The sequence below is a fragment of the Pseudopodoces humilis genome, chromosome 16, assembly GCF_049639895.1.
Source record: "Pseudopodoces humilis isolate 2021_Gansu_Grassland_sample_001 chromosome 16, ASM4963989v1, whole genome shotgun sequence".
NCBI lineage: Eukaryota > Metazoa > Chordata > Aves > Passeriformes > Paridae > Pseudopodoces > Pseudopodoces humilis.
In genome coordinates, this window is record NC_142215.1 from 1,416,553 (window position 1) to 1,440,983 (window position 24,431).

General features: G+C 43.7%; 2 protein-coding genes across 19 annotated transcripts in view; one reads left to right on the forward strand and one right to left on the reverse strand.

Moving 5' to 3' along the window:
• The window catches only part of IQCH (IQ motif containing H), a 67,402-nt gene extending 47,940 nt beyond the window's left edge, over positions 1 to 19,462 (reverse strand). For 4 of the 18 annotated variants that reach the window (XM_088062981.1, XM_014251066.2, XM_088062977.1 and 1 more), the window contains exons 1-7: positions 16,883 to 19,462; positions 6,754 to 6,840; positions 4,904 to 4,985; positions 4,532 to 4,645; positions 4,091 to 4,188; positions 3,646 to 3,754; positions 2,005 to 2,127 (exon numbers count right to left, since the gene is read on the reverse strand). In XM_088062981.1, coding sequence (XP_087919107.1) covers positions 2,005 to 2,127; positions 3,646 to 3,754; positions 4,091 to 4,188; positions 4,532 to 4,645; positions 4,904 to 4,918 — 459 coding nt within the window. In that variant the 5' untranslated portion in view covers positions 4,919 to 4,985; positions 6,754 to 6,840; positions 16,883 to 19,462. The other 14 variants (XM_088062976.1, XM_088062975.1, XM_088062972.1 and 11 more) reach the window with 13 other exon arrangements.
• On the forward strand, positions 5,186 to 23,742 carry AAGAB (alpha and gamma adaptin binding protein). Its single transcript, XM_005521652.3, has 10 exons — positions 5,186 to 5,574; positions 10,879 to 11,069; positions 11,580 to 11,676; positions 12,331 to 12,420; positions 14,662 to 14,745; positions 19,487 to 19,569; positions 19,960 to 20,053; positions 20,698 to 20,802; positions 21,088 to 21,137; positions 21,701 to 23,742. The coding sequence occupies exons 1-10, from the start codon at positions 5,316 to 5,318 to the stop codon at positions 21,776 to 21,778; spliced, it is 1,131 nt and encodes a 376-aa protein (XP_005521709.2). The 5' UTR covers positions 5,186 to 5,315; the 3' UTR covers positions 21,779 to 23,742.
• The last annotated feature ends 689 nt before the right edge of the window (positions 23,743 to 24,431 follow it).

Below are 24,431 nucleotides of genomic sequence, written 5' to 3' on the forward strand. Positions count from 1 at the left end.
ATCTTTCCTACATTGCAGCAGTGCATCAGAATTATTTTTACTGCAATTCAGATTACTGTTCCTTTGGCTGAATACTCCATGGGAAGTATACATATTTAATAATTATCCACTCATCATTTTTCATCTCTTATCCAGATATAGGCTGCAAAAGAAAGTGTTGCCCGGTGTGTGTTTCAAACAGAATTAAAGCCCTCATTTTAAAATAACTACAGAACTTGGCAGAGGATGAAGCATTATTATTAGACCTTAAAAGGTCCAAAAGGGCAACAGTTAATTGTTCTTAGTTTCTATGATAAAATCCAGCATCAGCAACTTTATAATACCAAAAGAGCAAGAAAAGACATAATTTTTGGTGAAACAATGAAATCCTGACTAATAATTCTTCCAACTACTGGAATGGCAGGATAACAAAAAGTCCGGGTAGATTTGTGCTTGACCCCTCAGGTCACCTCAAACCCCGACTTTTTAACCTCACCTCGCTTTCAACCGCTCAGCCCTCGTCGAAAACTCCTGGAATACGCCTGAATGGCGTGAGACAAGCAATTAGTTTTTAATTTACTTGGGTGAAAGGGGATTTTTCCAGGGATTTTTTTGTGGGGAGCCGCTCCTTGACCCCGCGGAGGCCTGAGGGACGTGCGCGTACGGACAGCGCCCCCTGCCGGCCGCTCGCCCATTCCCTCAGCGACTTTAATCTAAATTTTATCCGAATTAACGTCATTTTAGACCCGCAGCTGCGCACAGATTCATTGGCGGTACTGCGAATAATCATATATATCACGTATAATCATATAGATCATATAAAATCCCTCCTTTAGCTACTGGTAGACGCCACCTTTAACAACAAACGCGTCTCAGCAGTGGATTTTGCAAATACCACCTGCAAAAATTTTACAGCCAGTGAAGGTAGAACATCCCAAACCATACGTTGTGTCCTAAGATTCGAAAACTCTGAAGAGAATAAATAAGAGAGGAAATACCTGCTTGGTTTTTCAGCCTGTCAGCTCCACAGAAACTGTAAATATGTATCTGGGAGCCTGAGTAATTCACATTAAATGATTGTAATTTAAGGAAGTTTTCTGTGCTCAGTGCATGTTTCAGGGAGAGTGGTAAAACACATGGCTCTCTGCAGTCGGATAATATTCCTCTCTGTGAGTGTTTTAAAGTGGTTCTAAAAAGCTATTAGCCATGATGCTTTTTTCTAATTAACTCTATTATCACAGGGTTAGACAAATCACCTCTTAGTCTGGGCAACAGCTTTCCAAAAATCATTTTTTATAAGTGGCAGCTCACAACTGTGCCATTCACAGATTCTCTTTATGTTGTTTAAAACCAAACACCCCAGAATCTCTCCTAGAGCACCGAGCTTGCTGCAGGATGTTTCTGTCACATAAATTAAATTGTAGAAGAGCATCCCCATGTGAGGCCATTGGCTGTGTGGACCACAGTGCTGTGCTAAATTTGTGAACGTAATTGATTTTTTGGAAGGATGGCTGTGCCTACTCTTTTTTTTTTTTTTTGAAAGCATTCTTTGCTAAAAATACCATCTTTACATTCAGCTTCAGAATTGGCAGCAGAACCGAAATTTGCAGTTGCAGGAGGGAAATTTGGAAAAACCAAAACTTCATTTTGCACGATTTGAACATTCCCAGAGCAGAGAGAAGAATGGGCTTTTAATTCTTCCTGCATTTTTAGGGTCAGAAATCCCTAAACTCCAGTTTATCTACTCTGCCTGATTTTCCTGAGATTACTGACCATGCACATCCCATGTATATTCATATTTTTGCTGGATTGGGATCTTGGGACATAAACCTGTTACATTTCAGATTTCTTTTCCCCAGTATTACCACTGAAATAGTTTTGATCTTTAAATACCCATGTCAAAAAGCAGGAAATTTTGAGGAAATTACTTTCATGTCAATATTTTATTTAGGACTGATAAGTATTAACTGTAATAGTGTAAAAAAATGCATATAATATACCCAGAAAATAATAAAAGTTACTTACAGGAGCAGATTTTTTCTTAGTTATAAGTGGCAGTCTGGTCTCATCATTGGGATGTTTTAAACCAGCTTTATTATCCGTGTTCTCTGGGTCAAGCATAATTTTAAAATCCATTTCCACCTGCTGCTGAAATATACAATAGGGATAATCTTAAAATAACTGCACCAGGGCTGAAATGTTTAGAGGCAGAAACTGGTTAACATGTTGTAAATTTGCAAAATGATGACAAAAATTAATATTATTTGACTCCACACAGAACTGGACAAACCAAAAAAGTGCCTTTATTTAGATGGAAGACTTTGTAAGGACTTGAAGTATTATCCACACAGACACTTCTATCATACTTTGTTCAATTACTTCACTTCCCAGCTCTGCAATTTCCACACCTGCACACTTTTGGGTTAAATTAGGAGTGGGAAGCCCAGTCAGGATTGACTCCCTGGCTCTGTGTTGTGGTTTGCACGCTCCTCACAGAGGATAACACGGATCCAGTCCATCCTGGCTGGGTCTGGAATTCAGGAATCGCTGCCCTGATGGACCACAACACTCACTGCAGGCACAGCACTTGATTATTAGTAAATGAGGAATTAAAAAATCCTGATAGTAATCAGAATTAAAACATAGTTCTTAATGTGCTCTGTGATCTGCATGGAATGAGTTCAGCTATTCTGCTAATAAAAATCATGATGATTTAAATCCCAGTGGACAGAAAATTACAAGTTTCTTCTTGTTCTAAGAAATACCTAAAGCATACCTGTAAAACCCAGAAGGATGCTCCATGTTTTTAATACAGTAGAAGTTTAAGTTGAAAATACTTTGGTGCATATTCTTTTGTATCAACATAAAAATAAATCCAGGAAAATTCCAATTTTTACAAATAAAATATGCTATCAAAAAGTTCAAGAATCATTAGATGTGCACTTGAACTATTGAACAACTGTGTCAATTTGTGAAAGCACTAAAAATGGTTTAATTTATTTATCTGCACTATATATTCTCTCTTCTTTTGATGGTAATTACAAGCAAATGTATCAATGAGATGCTCATTTAGATTTGGGGTTGTAAGAACACAAGTTATTATCCAAGCCAATTACTCTTTTACCCACATGGCTGCACAGAGACAGAAAGTTCAATTTTCACCTCATCAGTGCTTTTGTGGTATTTATTTTATTACTATAACACACCGTAATGCAGGGAGGAAACTGCTGGTGCTATTAAAAAAATAGAATTGGGGGGAATTGAGCACCTTTCAATTAAAACAGGAGATGATTCCCAATGCAAACTCCTCGCTCAGGCTGACAGGGATGTGATCAATGCATGGGGAAAAAGTGCCACACAGGATAACAAGAATTGGAATTATTAATAAAAAGACACCTGATAAAAGTGGCTTTGTCAGCTTGGAGTGGGAAGTGCCAATTCCACACCTGCATGGATGGAATCTTTTCCCAAATGAAATGTAATCCTGGGCTGGGAGAAGGTTCCTGCCTCAGCTGCTCCTTCTGCTGAGGATTTTTTAACGCTTTCAGTCGTGGGGAGTTATCAAAGCCTGAATCCGTGGGCAGCCAGAGCATTATGGGATGCACAAGGCACGGAGCACTCATGGAATGTGGCCCCTGGCAGAACAATCAGGGTGTGATTTCAGACCTGAGAGCCCTGGCACACACGTGGGGCTGATTTGCTGCACCTCTGGACAGTCACGGGCTCAACTCGTGGCAAAACCAGCTGCTTCTGACAGGCACCAAAAGGGAGACTCCTGATTGAGAGAGAAACTGGCAGTGAAGTTCCTAAAAATTACTTGGATTTTACCTATTAAACCCACTCTGCTTTCATCTAGCTCTATCCAAATGACTGTGTTTTTATTAAAATTTGTGTTTAGCAAATGTGAAATCACAGGAGTTAGCAGAGCACTTCTGGAGCCACTCAGAATTGCATTCACATTTTTATTTCTTTTTTAACTTAAAATCAAAAGTCACTTTGATTTTAATAGGAAATTACTAACTTTTTCTAGGTCAATACTCCCATTTGCTTGACATGATTATGTCACCTCAGTTTTTGTGTCTTGCTGCAATAAAATATCTGTTTCACTTACCACTTAGGGGGCTCTTTGGAATTTTCTTCTTTATTACCAGCTGAAGAAAGAGTTAACTCTTGGCCATTTACAACATTTATATAATTTTCAGCGTGTTTCTGTTAGAGGGGAAAAAATTATATTTAGCCTATTACAAAGATATAAAGGATATTAATTTTATTTAACTGGGTTCATTAAGCACTCCAGGTCTTTGCTTGACTGAAAAGTTGATAAACTTTGTGCCTCTGTCAGACTTAAAATCTGATTTTGGCTTATGGGCACAAGATCAGCTAATTCTGATGACCCAAAAAAGGAAGCCATAATTCTGAACTGTAATGTCTGATCTCATCAGCTGCTGATTGGAAAGGGCTCTTATAAGACAACAAATAAGAGGCCCAAGTGAATTATTAACACAGACTTAAAAAACTGAATCATTTTCTGGATCTGCTCTATTTTACTTACTCTCAGCCCAAGTTCAGTCCTTTCAGTTGCTTTTCTGAGGTCACAAATATCCACGGCTTCTGCATTTCCTTTCAAGTTGTTTTTTTCCATTTTAAGCTTCTGAAGGTCTTGAATCTAAAAAGCAAGTTAGGACAAAAATCATAACCAAACCCCATGGGGTTAGGTAGGATTTAATTCAAATTAAATTATTCCTAAATACAGGAAAAAAAATATCCATGCGACTTCTGCACTATTATAAATCAGAGAATACAAAGCAAATGACTTGAAGTCATTGATTGCAGGAAAGCTGGAGAAACTCAATTTTAAAACAAACCTCACAAAGCAGTGACAAAATCTTCAGGATTGAGATTTAAAGAAGTGATGTTTCCTCACACATCTCACACTCATGGCACAGCTGCTTTCACAGGGCAGGGATCTCAAAAGCCTTTAACGAGAGATAGAAACTCCAGGCAGCCTGTGAGGAGAACACACCGGCGCATGTCAAAACCGTGTATTTTTGTTAACTAAGCACCTCCGAGGTCTCAAAACCCGCAGTATTCACAGTCCGAGCGCTGTTCCGACACGCACCAGCCGCTGCCCCTCAGGCAGGGCCGAACCCCCGCGCATCCCCCGTCCCCTCAGCACAATCGCGCCTCAGCCGAGAGCTGACCCGCGGTGCTGAGGGATAACCCGGGGTGTCCTGGCTGCTCTGCCGAGGCAGGAGAGGCCGGTCTGGGAAGGGAGGTGCCGGTTCCGGCACTGTCCGAAAGCACCAGCCCGTGCCGGCCCGGCTCCGACCGCGGCCATGGCGGCACCGCCGCACCCGGCAACGGGACGCGCCGGCCGGGCTGCACCATCAGCCCCGCAGCCAGAGGGGGGACGGCGCATCCAGCGGGGGCCGAGCCCGCGTTCCGCCCGGTTCCTCCCGCGGCCGCCCCCCCCGCGGGCGGTGGTAGCGGCGCGGCGGAAGGGGCGCGGCGCGGGCGCCATGGCGGCGGGAGCGCGGCCGCTGGCGCTGCTCACCAGCTGTGCCGCGGGCTTCGCGCCCGAGGAACTCGTCAAACGTGAGTCGGGGCCGCCGCGGCGTCCAGGCGGGCGGAACCGGGGGCCGCGGCCTGCCTGCGCCCCGGGAATCGGGCTGACAGCGGCTCCCTCCAGCCCCGGCCCTCAGGGGGGCTCTTTTCCCCTCAGGATCGCAGTTTTCTTCTCAGGGTCGCTGCCGTCCCCTCACGGTCCCAGTTTTCCCCTCATGGTCGCTGCCGTCCCCTCACGATCCCAGTTTTCCCCTCAGAGTCGCTGCCATCCCCTTAGGGTCCAGATTTTCCCCTCAGAATCCCGATTTTCCCCTCAGGATCTCGGCTCTCCCCTCAGGTTCTCGTTTTTCTCATCAAGGTCGCTGTTCCCCCCTCAGGGATCATTCCCAGGGCAGCCACGCAGTCCCCGACCCCTTGCTGAGGGTGTCAGGAGCCTCCTTAGTGCTATAAGGAATAATTCACCGGTTTCTCAATGCGGAGAGACTAAAAGGAAAAGCTAAAAAATTTGTCTGTTCTGCAGCTGGTAGAATTGCAGATTACTCTTCGTACCGAATACATGGAATTAATTCGGTAGGAAGTGGTCTTCCTGGGAACCACTTGCCATTTTTATGGCTCAAAAGGGGAACACAAGAATAAGATCTGATAGTGGAGGAAACCGTAGTGGAATTTCTGGTAGTTTTAAAATCGGGGGATTCCAGGAAGAAGCTGTTCAGATATTGGTGAGTTCCCCATGTTAGGACAGCCCTGGTTTTTAGGGAATTCATGAACAGTTTGCTGTGCTCACTGAGATGTAGAACTTAACTCCCTCATCCCTTCTCTGGATTTGTTTTTATCTCTTTCTGAGCAATTCTTCCTTAGGACCTCACCAAGCATAAGGCTGCTCCCAGGAACTGGCTCCCTCCACCTCATCAAAGCACATTTTGAAACAAAAATCACAGTACAAGATCTGCAGTCAAAGGCTTCTCTATCAAAGCAGCTGCATGACACTGAATTATTTAAAGATTCCACACCAAAAAATATTATTATTATTAGCTTATTTTTGAGGAAGGTATAAGCAAATTAGACGTATTTTTTCAAAATTCCTCTAGGCTTCCCTTTTGATTATTTTGTATAGTGAAACAAAGCAGGTAGAAAAGGTAGGTGGGCAAAAAGCTATTGAATCTGAGAGTCATACAATTTAAACTCAATTTTTTTTTAACTAGTACTCACTTTGAAATGTTTCAGCTTCCACTGCTCCCAGTACCAAAACTGGAGTCCTGTCTGCGTGTCCTCTGACTGGGTTACATTAAAATCCTGCTGAAAGAAATCAAATAATTTGATAAAATAAATACCATCAGCATTTTATGTCCCTGCTTTGTATAACAAGTGAAATTAAATCAGATGCTGCAGATTGTGAAACGTTCAACGACGCACTGGCAGGGACAGCGCAGCAGTGGGAAGGATTTGGTGAAACACCCTGTCAGAACTTTCCAGGTCAATTCCAAGACTTTTTCCAGGGTTTTCCTCCTGTTAAATGTAAAATGGCTTGAGGATGAGAAGCAGCTGATGGTACATTTGCTGATATAATTTTATTTCTGCAGGTTTCTGAATGCTTTAATTCATGGGACACTGTGGCTAAACAAAGCTGTTTAAAGTGCTCAACATCGATCTGCCTGTTATTATTGTGATATATTTATCACAAAACAGCAAATAAGATTGGCTCAGTTTTCATGCTGTCTGATGTGATTGTTCTTCCTTCTGTTTTTGGGTTTTTACCACTCCCCTCCTCCCCCTCCCCAGCATATCTGGGTTCTCTTTACTCCTTGGTGTAATTTTAGGAGTATTTTTTATGGTTTATTCCACCAGGTGGCTCTCAAGGGCCAGAATGTGAGAACTACTCCGTGTACCTGACAACTCTGAGATTTGGGAGCATTTAGGGCATTATGTTCTTAAAATATCTATTCAATCTGAAAAACACCAGGAAGAGTGGTCAATACCTTAATCCCTTTGGGGAAAAAAAACACAAAAAGAAGTTGTAATAATTAAAAAAAATATTATTAGGCAGTGTGCTAAAATTGCTTAAATACCACTTGTGTGTTAAAGGACAGGGCAATTATTGCAAGAGAGCTACATGTGGTTCTCTGATTATTTAAGTCTTCTGAAAAGTTATTTCTGGTCTTCAACTCTCCTTTTTCAAACGTTTTTGCACTTTCAGAAGACTTACTAAGATTCAGCATTAAAAATGGGATGTGCAATTTTATAATATTGCCATGTCCTCTCTTGTGTTCAAAATCAATCTTGTCTGCATGATAAAATATGAAATTAAAAGTCAATTAAGTCAATAAAAGAAGCAAACATTTTTGTAAATAGCTGAAAATATCAAAAATATTGGTCATAACTATTGCCTGCTTTATTAAAATTTATAATTACTTGTGAGTGAAGAAAGGACACAACTGATGAACTTGCTGAAAAATAAGCCAGTGACTGATGCTTGATGAAACCTTTTCCTCTGGAGAGATTCCAGAGAAGTTTGGAAGTTCTGGAGCTGTGTGACACCAGCCAGGATCGGTTACTGGACTGAGCCATGAACTGATCTCGTGTGTCAGTTGCTGTTTGTTTTTTAATGGTTTTCTGATACAAAAAGAGCAAAATCAGTTGTGGGATAAACTGGAGAAAGGGAATTATTCAGCAAATGTGGTGATCTTAGTGCAGGACAGGGCTTTGGAGGCTGCAGGAGGTCATGACCCAGGGGTGATGCTAGAGCAGCCAAAAATGGCCTCAAATCATTCCCTGTGATGAGGCAGTTTGTGCTGCTCCAAATGCTTTTATGCAGTGTGGGACACAAACCCGGCCTGTCTGCAGCCACTGCTAACACTGGGAGCCTCATTCCAGAGTGTCCAGCAGGCACAGGATTCCCCAGGGGACCCTGAACTCTGCTGGTTTGGGTGACACCAAGCAGCTCTGTCAGTGCTATGGAGTTTTCCAGGTGTGTTTTTGGCATTGCTGTCACCCGTGGAGCTGCTGCTGCTGGACCTGGCTCCTGCCGTGCTCACACAGTGACTCACGTGGCTTTCCAGGCTCTTTGCATGGCAAACCACTGACACTTTCAATGGCTGAGCAGTTTGACATGAAAAAGGAGTCATAAGGGCTTAGTTGGACAAGCCATCTTTTTCCATATTAATTTTCTAGGAGTTTATTCTGATCGATACTCTCTAAATTACATACCAAACTATTCTGGCTGAATTTTCTGCTTTCATTAAAATCCAGGCTGTCTTGGAAGGAAATTTCTGGAATGCTGGTGTGGTAAATACAGCCCTTAAAACTAATTCCAGCATCAAATGAGAACTCAGTTTGAGTTGCAGTGTATATTTCTTTTGTAGTCTCTGCTTGTTTGCTTTAAAGACCAAAATCTAATTGTTCCAAGTGACTTTTCTTGGAGGGAACTCCTGACAAGCTGCTCAGTTTCCTGCCAGGAGTGATCAGGCTGTTGTGCAGCGATTTCTTACAATCCCACAAGCAGCCTGAGACACAAGTCTGAATCCTTTCCCCAAGTTCCTGAAACCCTTTGTGCAATATCCATTTTTACTGGGAAAGAAGTTTCACAGGGAATTGGCAAAATCTCAGGATGAAGGATGGGTAATCAGCAGCACAATGGGATGAAAGAAAATCCTTTAAAATACAGGAACAAGTAGCAGGTAATAGGAAATGGGACATAGCCTCATTTTAGCAGTGCTTTGAGACCTAAATTTGTCCATGAACTCTTCTAAAAAAATGTATCCCTTACAAAGCAAATGCGAAATTCCTATCAGCTTTTGAAAACCTTTTATGAAAGTTCTTTCCCTTTGTATCCTTGTTAGGGTGACTGACTCAAGTGACTAGAGCTGATTTTCTTCCTCGCCCCATTTTCCTCCCTCAGTCTTACTGCTGATTTTCTGGGTTTCAGTAAATTCTGTGGACTTTTTTATTCTTAGCCTCTTGTGGCATTGACTTGCAATTCTGTTAGCTCAGACTGATTTTAATTTAGTTACTTATTTTTAACTGTCAGAACATGGGTAAAGGGAAATTTATATCATATTCAAAATAAAACCTCTGAGAATACAAAGCTCAGAATCCAGGTTGGTTTGGTGGTGGCTCAGGATCATTGTTCCCCAGCTCCAAAGTGAGGTGGGTAATCTTAGCATGGAATATCACCTGATTAAAGACCAGTTACTCTGAAAAATAATTGCCATCCAAAATAAAATAAAACTTGAGCCTGGAAAAATCATTTAGATGTGGCACTTCTTATTTTAAGAAACCCAGAGAGGAGACTCCTGTTTCATCCTCTTAAGTAGGAAATGGCTACAGGTTTCTGATTCCAAGGTCACATTTCTCCCCCAGATTCCATCTCCTCCTCAGGGCTGCAAATAATCCTGGTTTACAGCTCTCCCTGCCTTGTGCCCTGTGCTCATTCACCAGATCTATTCCTCAGCTTAGCAGTTTAGTTGTAAAAATCACTGCAGCCTTGGCAAGGAGGTTTTCCTGTCTTTATACTAATAAGATACAGATAAATTCAAATTCATCTCCAGACTATTTGGGGAACAGCCTGTTCCAGCAGCTCCAGGAACTCTCTCTCAGTACCTTAAAATACAAATCCTTGAAAAGCCATGTACTTTATCCTTTAACTCTTCTTCTGCCCAAGGCAACTCTGCATGACTCAGTCCATTTTATAAATAATTGACCTGTGTTCCAAAGTGTCCACGAGTTCATCCAGCCTGAACAAGATATCCTGGCCTTTCCCTCAAGGAATAATGGGATGCTCTGCTTCCAGCTCTAATTCAGCTCCAGGAGTGTTCCTGGGAAGGTTCCTACCTTGAAGGGCTTTTGGAAGCACCTGAGCAAAGCACTGGATTTTAATGGTTGAGCTCCTACATGGAATTTAATGGGAATTAAACTGAATTGTAGGAACTGGGTTTATTTTCTCATCAGTTGCCTTCAGGTTTTGGTCACAGTTAAACAGATCTTTACATCTCAATGAGCATACATGGTTGTAATAAAGTTTAGGTTTTCTCTCCATACATCCTGTTTGCAGGTACTAAATTTGAGGTTAACATTTGAAGAGGCATTTCCAGGAAAACAAAAGGCTTTCTGCAACTCCTGGGCCATATTTTATACTGAAAATTAGAAAATAAACTCTTTTGAAAGCTAAGCAGTAAAATCTGGGACAGAGTAACAAATGGAGTTGAATTTTTAAAGATCTTGATTATATACTGGTTTATTATAGTAAAGACAGATCTGCATTAGCACTGTACTTTTCTAGACAAATTATTTTCTTGATGCTGGTTTTACCCTCCTCCTCATCCATTTTCTCTCCTGCAGGTATCACAGGAAAAGATGACCTTACTGTGGGTGCAATAACAAGTGGAAGAGTGAATTTCTACCCCTGGACCATAGATAACAAATATTATTCTGCAGATATCCACCTCTGTGTGGTCCCAAACACATTCCACGTGACTGGAGAGATTGCCGAGGCTGTGCAGGCATTTGTTGTGTACTTTGACAGCACAACAGTAAGGCTCTTCTGCTTCATCCTCCTGCTTCATCCCTCATGTGGCTGCCTTATCACAGAGAGAACCATAAATCAGATTCTCCATCCACCCCCTTTGGGCTGTTCTATTCCTTGGCAGAAGATCAGTGTTAAATACTCAATATTAAATTTCCCTGCTAACAATAGCAGCAGTTTCTCTCTTACTACTCTCCTCCAGCTAGAAGAGGGGTTTTAAGGAGTCAGGATGCCACTGTGGCAAATCCAGCTCAGCATCTCCAGCTTTATTCCTAGCTGGTGCTGCTTCTTAAAGGCTCCTTTAGGACAGACAAAATTTAGGGAGCTAGACATAAAATTCAGTACATTTTACCCAAAATTGCTTCTACTAAACCAGCAGCAGTAAAAACGATTTAGCAGAAACCAGAAAGGCTGAGACAAAAAAAAAAGCGCCTATTTCTTGATATAATTCAATTTTAATACCATTAAAAACTAAAGTATTGTAAGATGTATTTCAAAGAATTCTTTTCCCCTGTAGAAAATTGGACTGGAGGGGGTCTCTGAATGGCTTCCCCTGACAGAAGAGTGGCTGCCAGAAGTGATGATCCTGGTTTGTGACAGAGTGTCTGAGAACGGTAGGAAACCCAAAGAACTCCCATCCTCACTTAGAGCCATTAACCTGCATAATAATTGACTTTCTAATTACATCAACAATTGCTTCTCAGAGTCTGGGTGAGGCTGGCCTGGAGACCTGATAGAGCACAGCCAGGTGACTCTGGGAGCTGAAACCTTCAGTGGGATGTGGTTAAAACTGAATCGGAATTTTACCTGATTGCTCAGCTCTGTGTCCTGCCACTGCAGGGGCACTAAAAGCCATTCCTGCTGCTGGACCGTGCAGAAAAATGGGGAGGACTTGGTTGCTTAATTCCATTTGGAGATTGAACACAGGTTTGCTGTGGTTCTAGACAGCAGCACTGGGAGGTGCAGATGTGTCCCTGCAGCTTTATTCAGTGTCAAACCCAGACTTGACAGAAGTCTTCACTCACACTTACATTGTACCCTCTGCAAAACCATTTGGTTCTGTTCCTCAGTTCCAAGGAGGAGTGCAACTCTAATTTTGGAATCCACAGTGAATGTAGGATCCATGCCAGCTGCTATACACTTTCCCATACACTCCAGAACAAACAAACTGCTTTGAGGGAATAAAACACAGCTAAATATTCTGATAAATATGCTGATACCAGTCTCAAATCTGCACCTTTAATACCCATTTTTGTCTCCCAATTTAGGTGTAAACAGACAGAAAGCTCAAGAGTGGTGCATCAAGCATGGCTTTGAGCTGGTGGAGCTCAGCCCTGAGGAGCTGCCTGATGAAGATGGTAGGTCTGCTGCTTCTCTTGCCATTTTGAGAATGAAAAAGTGCCCCAAAATATCTTCTGAAGAAAATAATGCCCCTTGTAATTGTTGATGTGCCACATGATTACAGCATGGAATGCTCCCGGGTGGTGGGGCTTAGTCTCAGCTATAAAAGGTCAGGAGGAGGAGGAGGTTATTTCCTCTGAGAAATTCCATTTGTCCCCTCCCAAATCCAGCTGCTGTTTATGCAGCACCTACGTAAAAATAATATCTGCTCCTTTTGCTGGCACTGCCCTAGGACTGTATTGATACATCAGAAGTTTGTATTCCACTTAGAAAATCTTTGTGCAAGAGGGCAGAAAAACACTGGTTTTAAAAAGACTGAAAAACTATTTTAATACTATCTTGGTACAAACAGTGACATGATAGGCTGAAAATGGCAGGTTGTTAAAAACATTTCAGAGCAACACGAGCTGTTAAACAGGAAATAAACCAGTTTCAGAATCACTGTTTGCCCAACATTTATAACTTGAAAAAAAAAATACAACCCAGCAAGAAGAGTCAGAAGTGTGATGTTCCACTCTTGAAAAGTGACTGTGCATTTCCTGACAGCCTTATCAGCATCAGCCTTATCTCCTCACTTCAGTGACACAAAAAAGCATTTACACCTTACCTCTCTGGAATAAAATGAGATAACTGAGTGCATTTGCAGGCTGGAGAGGAATTAGTCACTAACATTTGCTCTGTTTCAAGTTATCCAAGCACATTGCAATCACCAAAAATAATCCACTATAAAATCCTCAGCTAGAACACATCCCACTCCTTTCCCTCCTTTGAAGGCCTACTAAAATTGGATTTTGAGTAGCTGAGAAGTCTCTCCGTCTCTCCACACCATCCTTTAAAAATGTTTCCTTTTTTTCTTTAGTCAAGGAGGGAGATTCACAGATTTGATTCACAGAAACTGGGAAAATCAGAAGTAAAGACTCCTAAGACTAAACAAATACTAAATGCTTTAAAAATAGTAACCTTAAATCAAGTTATTTTCCTATTGAATAATTGTTGTAAAGAACAAGCTCTTTACCATTTAAATAATGGGAATAATAACAACTCAGGATGTTAATTTTTGGAATATTGGGATACACGTTCTTTCCAAACTGTTTAATCTGGTAGTTGATTCACTGTGACTCATGCAGAGGAGGAACTGTGTTCTAGTGAGTAACTTATTTACCCCACAAACATTCTGGGTGAGTTACAAAAGGCACAGCAGATGCTGTAAACACATTGGGCCAATCTCTGTTCGAAATTCTGACATTTCAGGCAGCTCATCTCAAATAAACTGGAACTTTTGTTTTGACTCATTGTCAGTTGTTTGCACAGTCAGGACAAGAGCTCTAAACTGAGATTCTTGATAATGATTCTGATATCAAACCAAACAGCAGCATCACAGAGGACAAAAAATCTGATTTCAGCCTTAAATTCATATCTAAAGGCAGTTTCAATTACTGCACGTGTCCCTGAGTCACTTGAGTTTTAATTTCCAAACAATCACATTTTGTGTTCAAAGGATTGTTTGGGGGTTTGTTTTTTTTTCCCTTTGTCAACCTGCACAAACATGGGAAGCTGACTAAACTGAGGAAACGGGAAAACTGACTTGATCCAAAGTGGTATCAGATCTATTCAGTAAATAAATTAAAATCTGAATAATGCTTCCCTGGGCTTTCAAGTTCCTGTAATTCCCAGGATTACTGGAACTTTCAGAGATGGATATTGTGGTGACAGTTTTACAATATTCCTTTCCATTTTTTTACAGGCAACACACCATTTTTAAATGGTTGTCTCAAATTCTTTACTTTTTAATAGAAAAAGTAATTCTAATATCTATTTTCTAATATATTTCTGTGCTATACAGCATTGTAAAAGATCTTGGGGTAAAAGGTTCAAGTTCCTTGTCTGTTACTATGAAATTTACTCAGATGTTACTTAATGTAGGCCTCCTGGTAAATATTTAACAAAAAGGATTTAGATCTCTGCAAAGTGCTGAGCTCCCAGTTCATTATTTCTGGAAGCTCAGCCCAAGAAATGAGGCATTAATTTCCATTTCCTTGGCCTCTCATGAATCAAAGGTGAAAAATGTGTGTTTTGTACCAGAATTTAAAGTGATTGTGAGAAGATGGGACAGGCCTTCAGCCCCACCTCTGGAGGCACATTATGGTTTTTAGTTATTTTTAGGAGTTTTTAGAGTTGTTCTTTGTGTTTTGGTGCAGATGATTTCCCAGAGTCCACCGGAGTGAAGCGCATTGTGCAGGCCCTCAATGCCAACGTCTGGTCCAATGTGGTGATGAAGGGTGGTAGGTGCCCTCGGGGTCTGGGGGTTGTCAGGAGCTCAGACTGAGCAGCTGGACACAGCTGGAGCACTCCAGACACAGCTGGAGCACTCTGGCACCTTCCCCAGGGAACAGGAGGGCTCAGGCATTGCTTTCATCCTCCCTTGATGGCCTGGTGAACTCGCAGGCCATGGGTGAGATCTAGCACAGAATCCTGGGATGCTCTGGGGTGGAAGGGACCTCAAAGCTCATCTCATCCTCTGTCCCAGGATGCTCCAAGCTCATCCAGCCTGGCCTTGGACACTTCTACCCACGACTTCTCTGTGCCAGGGCCTCACCACCCTCACAGGAAATGATTTCTGTGGAAAACTTCCTCCTGTTCCAGCACCTGTTTCTGTTCCCTCTCTATTTTAACTTGCACTCTACCAATAATTTGAGTTAAATATTCCATTGATTTTGCAGGTTGCAATGAAAACTCAAAGTTTGTTCCACCAAACTCTTAGTAGGAAATAGGTTGTAATTATCAGCTTTATCAGACTGATCCATGATTCAGTGTAGAAGTAAAGGTTAAACTCCACATTTGTTGTAGGGGATTTTTGTTTTGTTTTTTTTTTTTTAATTTTTGAACTAGGGATGAGAACAGCAAGTGCAGAGATGAGATTTGGCAAAGGAGCCGTGTCAAAACATTTAAGGAGTGTTTTTGCTACAGAAAACCCCACTCAAGTACATGGAAACCACAGAAACGTATGACAAAAGTGCAAAAAATGGGCAACCCCAGATAATTTCCCGAGAAAGCTGATTATCAGGTAGAGTTAGAATTTTGGAAAAATCACTTTAGCCTTAGACTCATCAGAAAAGGAAATGCTGTGGTTGCAAGTGTAGATCCTTCCATTTACTTGAAAACCTTTAATTACCTTTCTAATCACACAAACTGCTGCAGAAAACGTAGGAAGATGAAACTCTTAAAGAGTGCTTGGCCAGAAATGTCATGTTCACAAAGCCTCATCCCACCACCAGCCTTCCAACACCTCTCTGCTCCCTGGTGTCCCGTTTCCCACTGCTGTGGCTTCTCCCTTCCCACAACAATTAACTGTGGGATGATTTAAAGCACTGAGAGAGAGGCTGCTGTTAATTTCTGTGTCTGCAAGGTGCTTGCTGGAACTCACTAAAAGCAGGATGAGAATTATTAAAGTCCATTTTTTAATGCAGCTATTTGAGGACTTGTCATTCCCCATCAGGTAAAGGTGGGGTCTGATTCAGTGTAACCATTGCAGAGAACCAGGGAACTTTGGCAGATGGTGTCAGGTTGTGCTAAAAATGTTTTTTTAACAACTTATTTCCTGTATTTGGCAGATGCCAGCGTACAGAACAGCAGAATTTAGTCACATGTTCAGTTCTTCACAGGGGGGAAATTCCTGCACATCACTGGTGTGTTCTGTAAAGGTCAGACTCCTTGAAAAATCCAGATTTTCTCTGCACACAGCGCTGCTGTATCACCACAAAGCCCTCAGGAAGTGAGCTATATCTGGAAGGTGCTGCAGCCTGACTGTGCCTTCAAAGGGAAATCATTGAGCTCACTTTGCTTAAAATAAAACTTTTTACAACCTGTAACATATCTTTTGTTTTCAGCTTCCTCCAGATCCTAGAAACTGGCTGCCATGTCAATCCAACTTTAGCTTTTCCATCTGCAATTCCTGGCTGGTTGAAAACCATGCAGGGAAGGGTTGTCAGAGACCTTGAGAGAGCTCCAGGAGTAAATGTGTAGTAGCAAATACTCACAGGACTGTTAGGTGTAGCCTTAATTCTACAACATTGCCTTAATTCAAAAACCCGTTTCCTTGAGAATTTAGATTTACAGACAGAGCAGGAATAACTTTCTTCAAGCACAAACATCAAACCCCACATTATTTTATTGCATTAAGCCCCAACACAATTCTCAAGCTGCAGGTTTCTTTCACACACCTATTAATTAAAATTTTAAACTTCAGATTTTTTTCCTCTCACCACCAAATGCATTGTTCTCGCGCAGATCCATAAAAATAATTATTAAATGTAACACAGTTGAATTAGAAATGAGTTTACATCAAGTAACCAATGCCAGGAGCTTTGTGAGTAAATAGAGCAGCATTTTCTCTACTCAAAGCCAAACAAACAGTCTTACCAGGAGTCTCCCAGAACAAATCCTGTCTGGAGCTGGTGCAAAGTTAGTTCTCCAGGCCTTGGAGCTCGTTTCAGTCTCTGGAAGAATGTGAGGGATTCTCCAGGTAACACATTTCCCTCCCCACAGCAGAATTAAACTGCTCTTGCCTCCTCTGTCCCTGCAAGATCCTCTGTGGCAAGAAGAGAAACCATTTCCAGCCCTCTGGAAGAGGCTGCTCACCTTCTTTTCTGCTTAAATCCCATCTTGAGTGATCCCAGGTGAAGCTGCTCACCTCAGGTGGGGCCAGGAATGAGCCTGGCTCTAATCACAGCCAATTAACCTGAGTCAGGGAGGCCATTTAAACAAACTGTGAAGTTTGATGTGTTAATTCCAGTTTTATGTGTAAGGATCACCATGTGTCAGCTGGAGACAGACTGGAGGAATAATAGGTAAAGGCAGTGGAAAACACTTGGCTATGGAACAGGAATCTGGGAATGCTGAATCCATGCTCAGAGCATCATCATGAGTGATTCCTATGGAACCACACAGAGCATGGAATCTGGAATGGCTTGGATGGGAAGGGCCCTTAAATCCCATCCCACTGCACCCCTGCAGGGACACCTCCCACTATCCCAGGCTGCTCCAAGCCCTGTCCAACCTGGCCTGGGACAGTCCCAGAGATGGACCAGCCACAGCTGCTCTGGGCTCCATCGTAGCCACTGACTCCTCCAATAAATGGATGAGCTAATTTTTGGCTTTGCTGCCTTAAGAACACTGTGTAAGGCATCACCCACTTCCTGAATTGCACCCAGAAGTTGAAATGACTTTTACATCCAATAAAAGGAGTTTATAGGAAGGGTTTTTCAAGGGTGTGCCTGCAACCAAGTGTTGTGTCTGCCTCCTCCCTAACCACAGATCCAGGGACAAGTAGCTGCTGTTCAGAGAACCCTGCTGCACATTCCAGGTTTTTCAGAAGGGGATGACATTTGTAATAATTCTGGCTGAGGTTCTGTGGTGTTGGAGGGGGGAAGATGGAGCCACTGCCATTTTTCTGTGCAGGACAAACTAATCCCAGCTATGAACGAGGTCCATGATTAGATCACTGCATCCACCCTGCCAGTGTGGGAATGTTCTCTCTCCAGGACATTCTGCACTGCAGTGTCCAACCTTGCTTGAGATGACTCAGAAATTGGCTCCATGTCCATCTTCACAGCTTCCCCAAAGCCAGCTCTCTGCTCAGCCCCATGAAACTTGGGGAAGCTGCTTTGATTTGGGGTGCAAATCCCAAACTTTTATCCTCCAGTTCCTGTTCATTGACCTGACGGACTTCACGGGCAGCTGAACGTTTTCCAGGGAATTCTTTCAGCTCCACTGATTCACTTCTTCCCACCCCTTGGGCCGGGGATCTGTTAAAGCAGCAAAAGGGGATAAAGCAGAGCCAGTGGCCCCAAATCCCTGCCAGGGATGGGGCAGAACAGATCAGGAGCAGGGAACTGGGAATGGGGGCTCAGGAATTCTCTCGTGGAGATGTGTTTATGTGAGTGCTGGATGGGCTCAGTTACACATCCAACCCCTCAAAATGAGAGTCTGGAGAAATGGCAAGGAAATTTGGACAGAGCATCCAAATGACATCACCTCAACAGTTGAGTCTAGAGCTTAGTCATGAGTGTAATAATTTAGAACATACTTCTTTTAAAAAGCAATATTAAATCTTTCTTCTGGCAGGAATCATTGTTTCCTGGCTATTTCTGGTACAATAACTTCACATTATTTCAGTTTTAGTTGACTAAAATACAAAGGTTTGCAGAAAAAAATCTGAGTGCCTTGTGTAACAGCAGATATTTACTACTCAGTGCAAGGCCAGTTTGTATTGAGTAGTAAACTGACTTAGAAAAATCTGACTTAGTAAAAAACACCTCATCATATCACCCATTATGCACATATTTTTATATAAAACAGGTTTAAAAATATAGCCAGTTTAAATTAAAAATACTGCACCACGTTTATTATCTTAGATGACTGTTTACGTTTGAAATCACTTTTTAGGTTGGGTTTTAAAACAGCATTGAGGTACACCCTGGGCCAGCAGTGGGGAGAGCCCAGAGCACCTTGCAGTGAGAAGAAACCCTGGATTTGATGGATGAATCCACCCAGGAATTCTGAATTAAATATTTAACAATTTTCTTTGCCATCATTGTCGTGCTCAGCCCGTTCAGACCATGTGTGAGCAAAGGCTCTCATTTTCCTGAATCCAGCCTCAAACCTGGTGCTGCTTCCCATGGAGGTTAAACCTGGGCACCAGGAACAGCAAATTCTGCTGCTGCGTTTTCCAGCTGCCTCGTTTGGAATTTACCAGCTCAGATCCCAACGGAGCAGACACTTCCAACAAGCTTTAAAAAGATCCCACATCTCCTGTGGCTCACACATCTCTTCTTTGGGGAGAATATTTAGCAGCAAATGTTGCTAATACAGTTTAAAGCTTAGAGATGATGTGAAATTTCTGCTTAAAATCTATTTTCAAGTGTTTCAAAAGCGCAGTTTTCTGTGGTGCTGGGAAATACTCCCTGTCCCAGCTGGCCAGTCCCAGTACTTGCAGTAATTTTGCACTTTGTGCTTTCTTTGCAGACAGGACCCAGGGCTTTGGTCTCCTCAGCACCTTGGCAGGAGCAAACAGGAGCCGTGGCTGTGAAGAGACCCCCGAGACAGAAGTAAACAGTAATTCCAGTAATTCCTGGTCCCTGCTCTGCTCAGGCCCTCCCTTCATCCATGGGGGGTGGCTGGGACCTTCCCACTGTGCCACAGAGCCACAGGAAAGAGCACTAAAAGCTCCATTCAAGATGGGTTTGATTATATCCAAATTATCCCCTCTTGGGCAAAACAAAACCTGTCATTTCATGGTGTTGTTTGAAAAAATACCCCAACAAATCCATCCTGAAACCTCTTCATGCAGTGCCAGAAGTGGCTTTTCATGGCACAGGTTTTGCAGTAACACTTGGAAATAAAGTGCAAGGTTTTGAAGGAAAAGCAGGAAGCACCTGATTTGCTGCTGATGTTTTTCATGCATTACTGGATACTGAAATATCTTTGTTTCCTGGCAGTCCAACCCATCCCCAGAAGACAGGGAAGAATCCCAGTCCGATGGTGGAGAGGATGGAGCTGGCACAAACAGCGTGGAGCCTGACAGTGCTGCAGGTGAGCATCCACACCTGGCAGGGACAGGCCCACAGAGCCCCTGGCTCCTGCTCAGGGAAACTGAGGCGCTGCCAGAGCCAGGGGAGTCCTGAAATCACTGCAGCATTCCAGGGGATGGGAATTCCTTTCCAGCTGTGTGTGAGAGCTGAGTGTTTGCTGTGGTCCCAGCACAGCTCATCACTCTGATTCACTCTCTGGCTGTTTCTGGACAGAGCATCCTGGAATCAGCAAGAAATCTTAAATACTGGATAAGCTCACATGGAATCTGGAATATTTTGGGTTAGAAGGGACCTTAAATCCCATCCCAATGCACCCCTGCCATGGCAGGGACACCTCCCACTATCCCAAGCAGCTCCAAGCCCCATCCAACCTGGCCTTGGACAATTCCAGGGATCCAGGGACAGCCACAGCTGCTCTGGGCACCCTGTGCCGGGGCCTCACCTCTCTCACAGGGAAGGATTTATTACATAAAATTAATCACCACAGTAACAATGCCATGATTTATGTGTATGAGCAATCAGTAAATGAAATGTTTCTTTCTCTCCTGTGACATTGGAATTTGCAAATGGGATTTGCAGCTGTTAAAATCCTGGTTTTCTGCAGAGAAACCAGAATAATTTCCCTTCAACCAAGCTGTATTTCAGATCCCATGCTGGACATGGACATCCAGGAGCTGGCCAGCCTGACCACGAGGGATGGGGACCTGGAGAACTTCGAAAGGCTCTTCTCAAAGCTGAAAGAAATGAAAGGTAACGCACCAGGGGAGACGGGCCTGAGCTCTGGCACCTCCTCCAGGGGCTCAGACAAAACCATTCTGAAAACCAAAGAAAACCAGCCAGGAGTGAGTTGGGAAGCTGTGAAACTCCTGTTCTCCTGCCTGAAGTCCTTTAGAAGTAACTGCTCTTTCCATTCATTTCCCCTTCATCTTGATTGTGCTCTTGAAAGCAGCAAATGTTGCTCTGGGAGTTCCCAAACCCAGGTGCAGGAGGAGTTTCTGTCCCTTCTCACAACCCAAATCCTCTCCTTCCCCACAGACAAAGCTGCCACGCTGCCTCACCAACAGAGGAAGCTGCACGCAGAGAAGGTGAGTGAAATCAGTAAAATGGGTTTGTTCTTTCCAAGCCACAGTTCCTGCTCCTGGAGGGTTCCTGAATTAAGAGTAGTGAGAACAAACCACACAGTCCTAGGGAAGACTTGTTAGGTATCTCCCAAAAATTGAATTACCTGGAAGTTTGAATTATCAGAAAAGCATAAAATCCTGGAATGGTTTGGGTTGGAAGGGACCCTAAAGATCAGCTCATTCCACCCCACTGCCATAAAAAAACAACTTTCCCCTTTCTGAATTCTGAATTGAGAGCCCTGGGGGTGCTGGCCAGCTTCCACAAGTCAATGGAAAAGTCTGGATCTCCTGGAAGATTTAATGAAGCCTTAATTAGCACAGGTTTTGTATCACAGGTGCCTCCCATGACCTGAACCATCATCTCTGTGTTGCTGAAATTCCTTAACCTCAGAGAGGATGTGTTACATTTACAGACCTGGCTGCCAGATTCAGCTGCTGCTCAGTTTCTGCTCTTTGGATGGGAAGTACAAAACCTTCAGTCATTTGATGGGAATTCTCTCCTTTTCCCATCTTTTTTGCCATTGTAGGTGGCCAAAGCCTTCTGGATGGCGATTGGAGGAGACAGGGATGAGATCGAAGGTCTCTCCTCGGATGAAGAAAACTGAATTCCTCTGTAGCTGGAAGTGCCAGAGCAATCCTAAAGGAATGATCCTTCCCTGAATTAGTGTTCATTGCCAAAAATCCCCTTTAGCTGTAGCTGCTCCCCTTGGTGACAGCATTCCCCATATTCCACATTCCATCTCCTGGCTCCAGAGGCTTTGTGTGACTGGCCTTTCTCCTCTCTCAGAGGACTTTGGAAGGTGACACGTGTGTGGTTCAAGGAAATAGGGATGAGTTTACATTTTTCAAATGAACATTTTTATGATTTCCTCTCTGGGGTTTAAATAAACAAATGTGCTCCCAGTTATCTCTGCACACAGGGCTGGGGCTTGGGAAGTGACTCCTGAATTCCAAACTCCATTTTTCAGCTGTGGGGCTCTTGGGTGGTTTCATGGAGCTTTTCCCAGTTCTGGGAACCGGATCTGGATGAGCCACGAGGAGGAAGTTGCTGTGCCAGGGCTGGGAGCTCTGTCCTGCCAAGTGCCAAAGCCATTACAAGTGGCCCCAGGCTCGGATTCTGCTTGGCATTTGCCTGTGGAAGGATGGGGGCCTTCCCTGGAATGTCAGGTGTTGTCCTCACTCCCTGGATTCCCATTAGGAACTAAACTAGGGATGAAATGCCGGATCTCTGCTCCAGGGGTGGAATTCCCTGCCCAAACCTCCTGCGAGGCCGGGCAGAAAGCGCAGAGCTGCCCAGGGAGCTCTGTGCTCAGCATCCCCAACCCTCCTGCCCTGGGTGTGCTCAGTGCCCGCACTCCTGCGTGTCCAGCAGGAATTCCCTTTTCCTGGGATCACTTCCACAGCAGCACAGACCCTCCGGAGTCACGGACACGGCAGGAAGGTGGAGCCTGGGGAGGAGTGAGGAGGAAGGGGAGATGCCACCCTGGCTCCTCTGCTGCAGACACAAGCAGTGCATCAGTGGGAAGAGGATCCAGCAGATTCCCAGATGGAAGAGTCTGGCCCCAAGAATTTTTCCTTATCAATCTGAAAATCCACCCTGTTAAGCACCCTCAGTCAGGAATTTCAAAATGAACTTTTCCAATGTCCCCTGAATTCCCAATTCCCAGGACACGGGTTTGCCATGGATTTTTGATGGGTTTACATTCTGCAGGCACTTCCACAGTGAATTCCCTTTTAATGATGAAGCAAAGGTTTCTCGGAATGCTGGGAATCCTTTCCTGGGTGAAAACTGCAGCATTTAAAGACAAGAACTGAAGCCTCCCTGGCAGTTTGGGAAGTGTTTCTCAGCTGAAGCAGGAGCAGGAAACACCTGGTTTGGGAAGAATTCTGGAATACAGGGCCAGCCAAGGAAAGCTGCCAGAGACACCTCCCCAAGGGGGGAACTCTGCCTTCTCCCATTCTCCACATTTTTTCCCGGCACACTGAATGTAACACAGACCTGAAGGTGGCTCATTCCAAGCAGGGAATGGTTTCCACGTTGGATTTTGGGAGATTAAGATTCTTTCTGCCCTTTTTAAATCCTTGTTGTGCAATGGTGATAAATGGCCAGAGTGCCAAGGGAATAGCGTGGAGGCAGGGGAAGAAAACAAGGGACTTGGACACTTTATAAACCCGTTCCTCAGACACGTGATAGAGATGTGTTTTTAAATTTAATGAGATCATATCAATTAAAACCCAGTGCTTTGCTGCCTTTTTATGAGGAGCAGCAGCTCATTCCCATACTCAGAACTCTTTCAAACATGATTTATTGTAAATATGGGTCTTGTTTGTAGGGGCACAAATCATGGATGCAGGAAGTGTGGCTGGAGACACTGGGAAATAATTTAGTAATCCTTTGAGGTTGTTGTGCTGTGGTTTAAAATCAAGATTTACTTTGCTGGTGATTAAATTTTTTTCTGTGGGTTGTTTGGGGTTTTTCTGAAGAGACCCTTTGGTTTTGGCTACGGAATTTCTTTACAAAATAAGAAGTTACAGAAATGAATAAAAGGGGCATTAGTGGAAAAGCAAAGCCGTGTCTGTCACTCAGTTTCTCTTTGTGTAGCAACAACAAAAGAATTCCCAGTTGGCTTCCAGAGAATCCCAGAGTGGTTTGGGTTGGAAGTGCCCTCAAAGGCCACCCAGTCCTACCCTGCCAGGGGCAGGGACAGCTCCAGCTTTGACATCCTTGCTCCAGGTGGGAGCTCCAGTTCCAGAGTCCTGGGCTGGCATTTCCAGCTCCAGCATTCCATGTTCCTGGCCAGGCCAGGCTGCACTGAAGCTCTGGGATGGCAGAGACTTCCCTGCCACTCAGGCAGCCCCATCACCCAGCTTTGGCCTGGGCCACACATCCCAGGCAATGGTAAAGTCACTCTTTATTTTGGCTGAGGCTTTGAGGTTTGTAATTGCTCCCACCGCCCGTTTCCAGTGGGGAGGATTGGGACACTGGGATCCAGGTGACACCAGCAGAGCCCCCAGCTCCGCACGGATCCCCTGCTCGAGCTCTGGCGAGCCCAGCACAAAGCCTGGACCAGACCCTTCATTACCACACGGTTGGAAACCCGAGTGGAAAAAGTGTTCTCGTAAATCCTGTCAGGAAAAACAACCCCAAAGCAGAGAATTCCAGCGAAAGCCTCAGGGGGCCGTGAGGAGTTCACAGCACGGATCGCGCTGTGCCTTGGCTCCTTCCCGGGGCTCTGTTCCCTGGAACGCCAGGGGTTT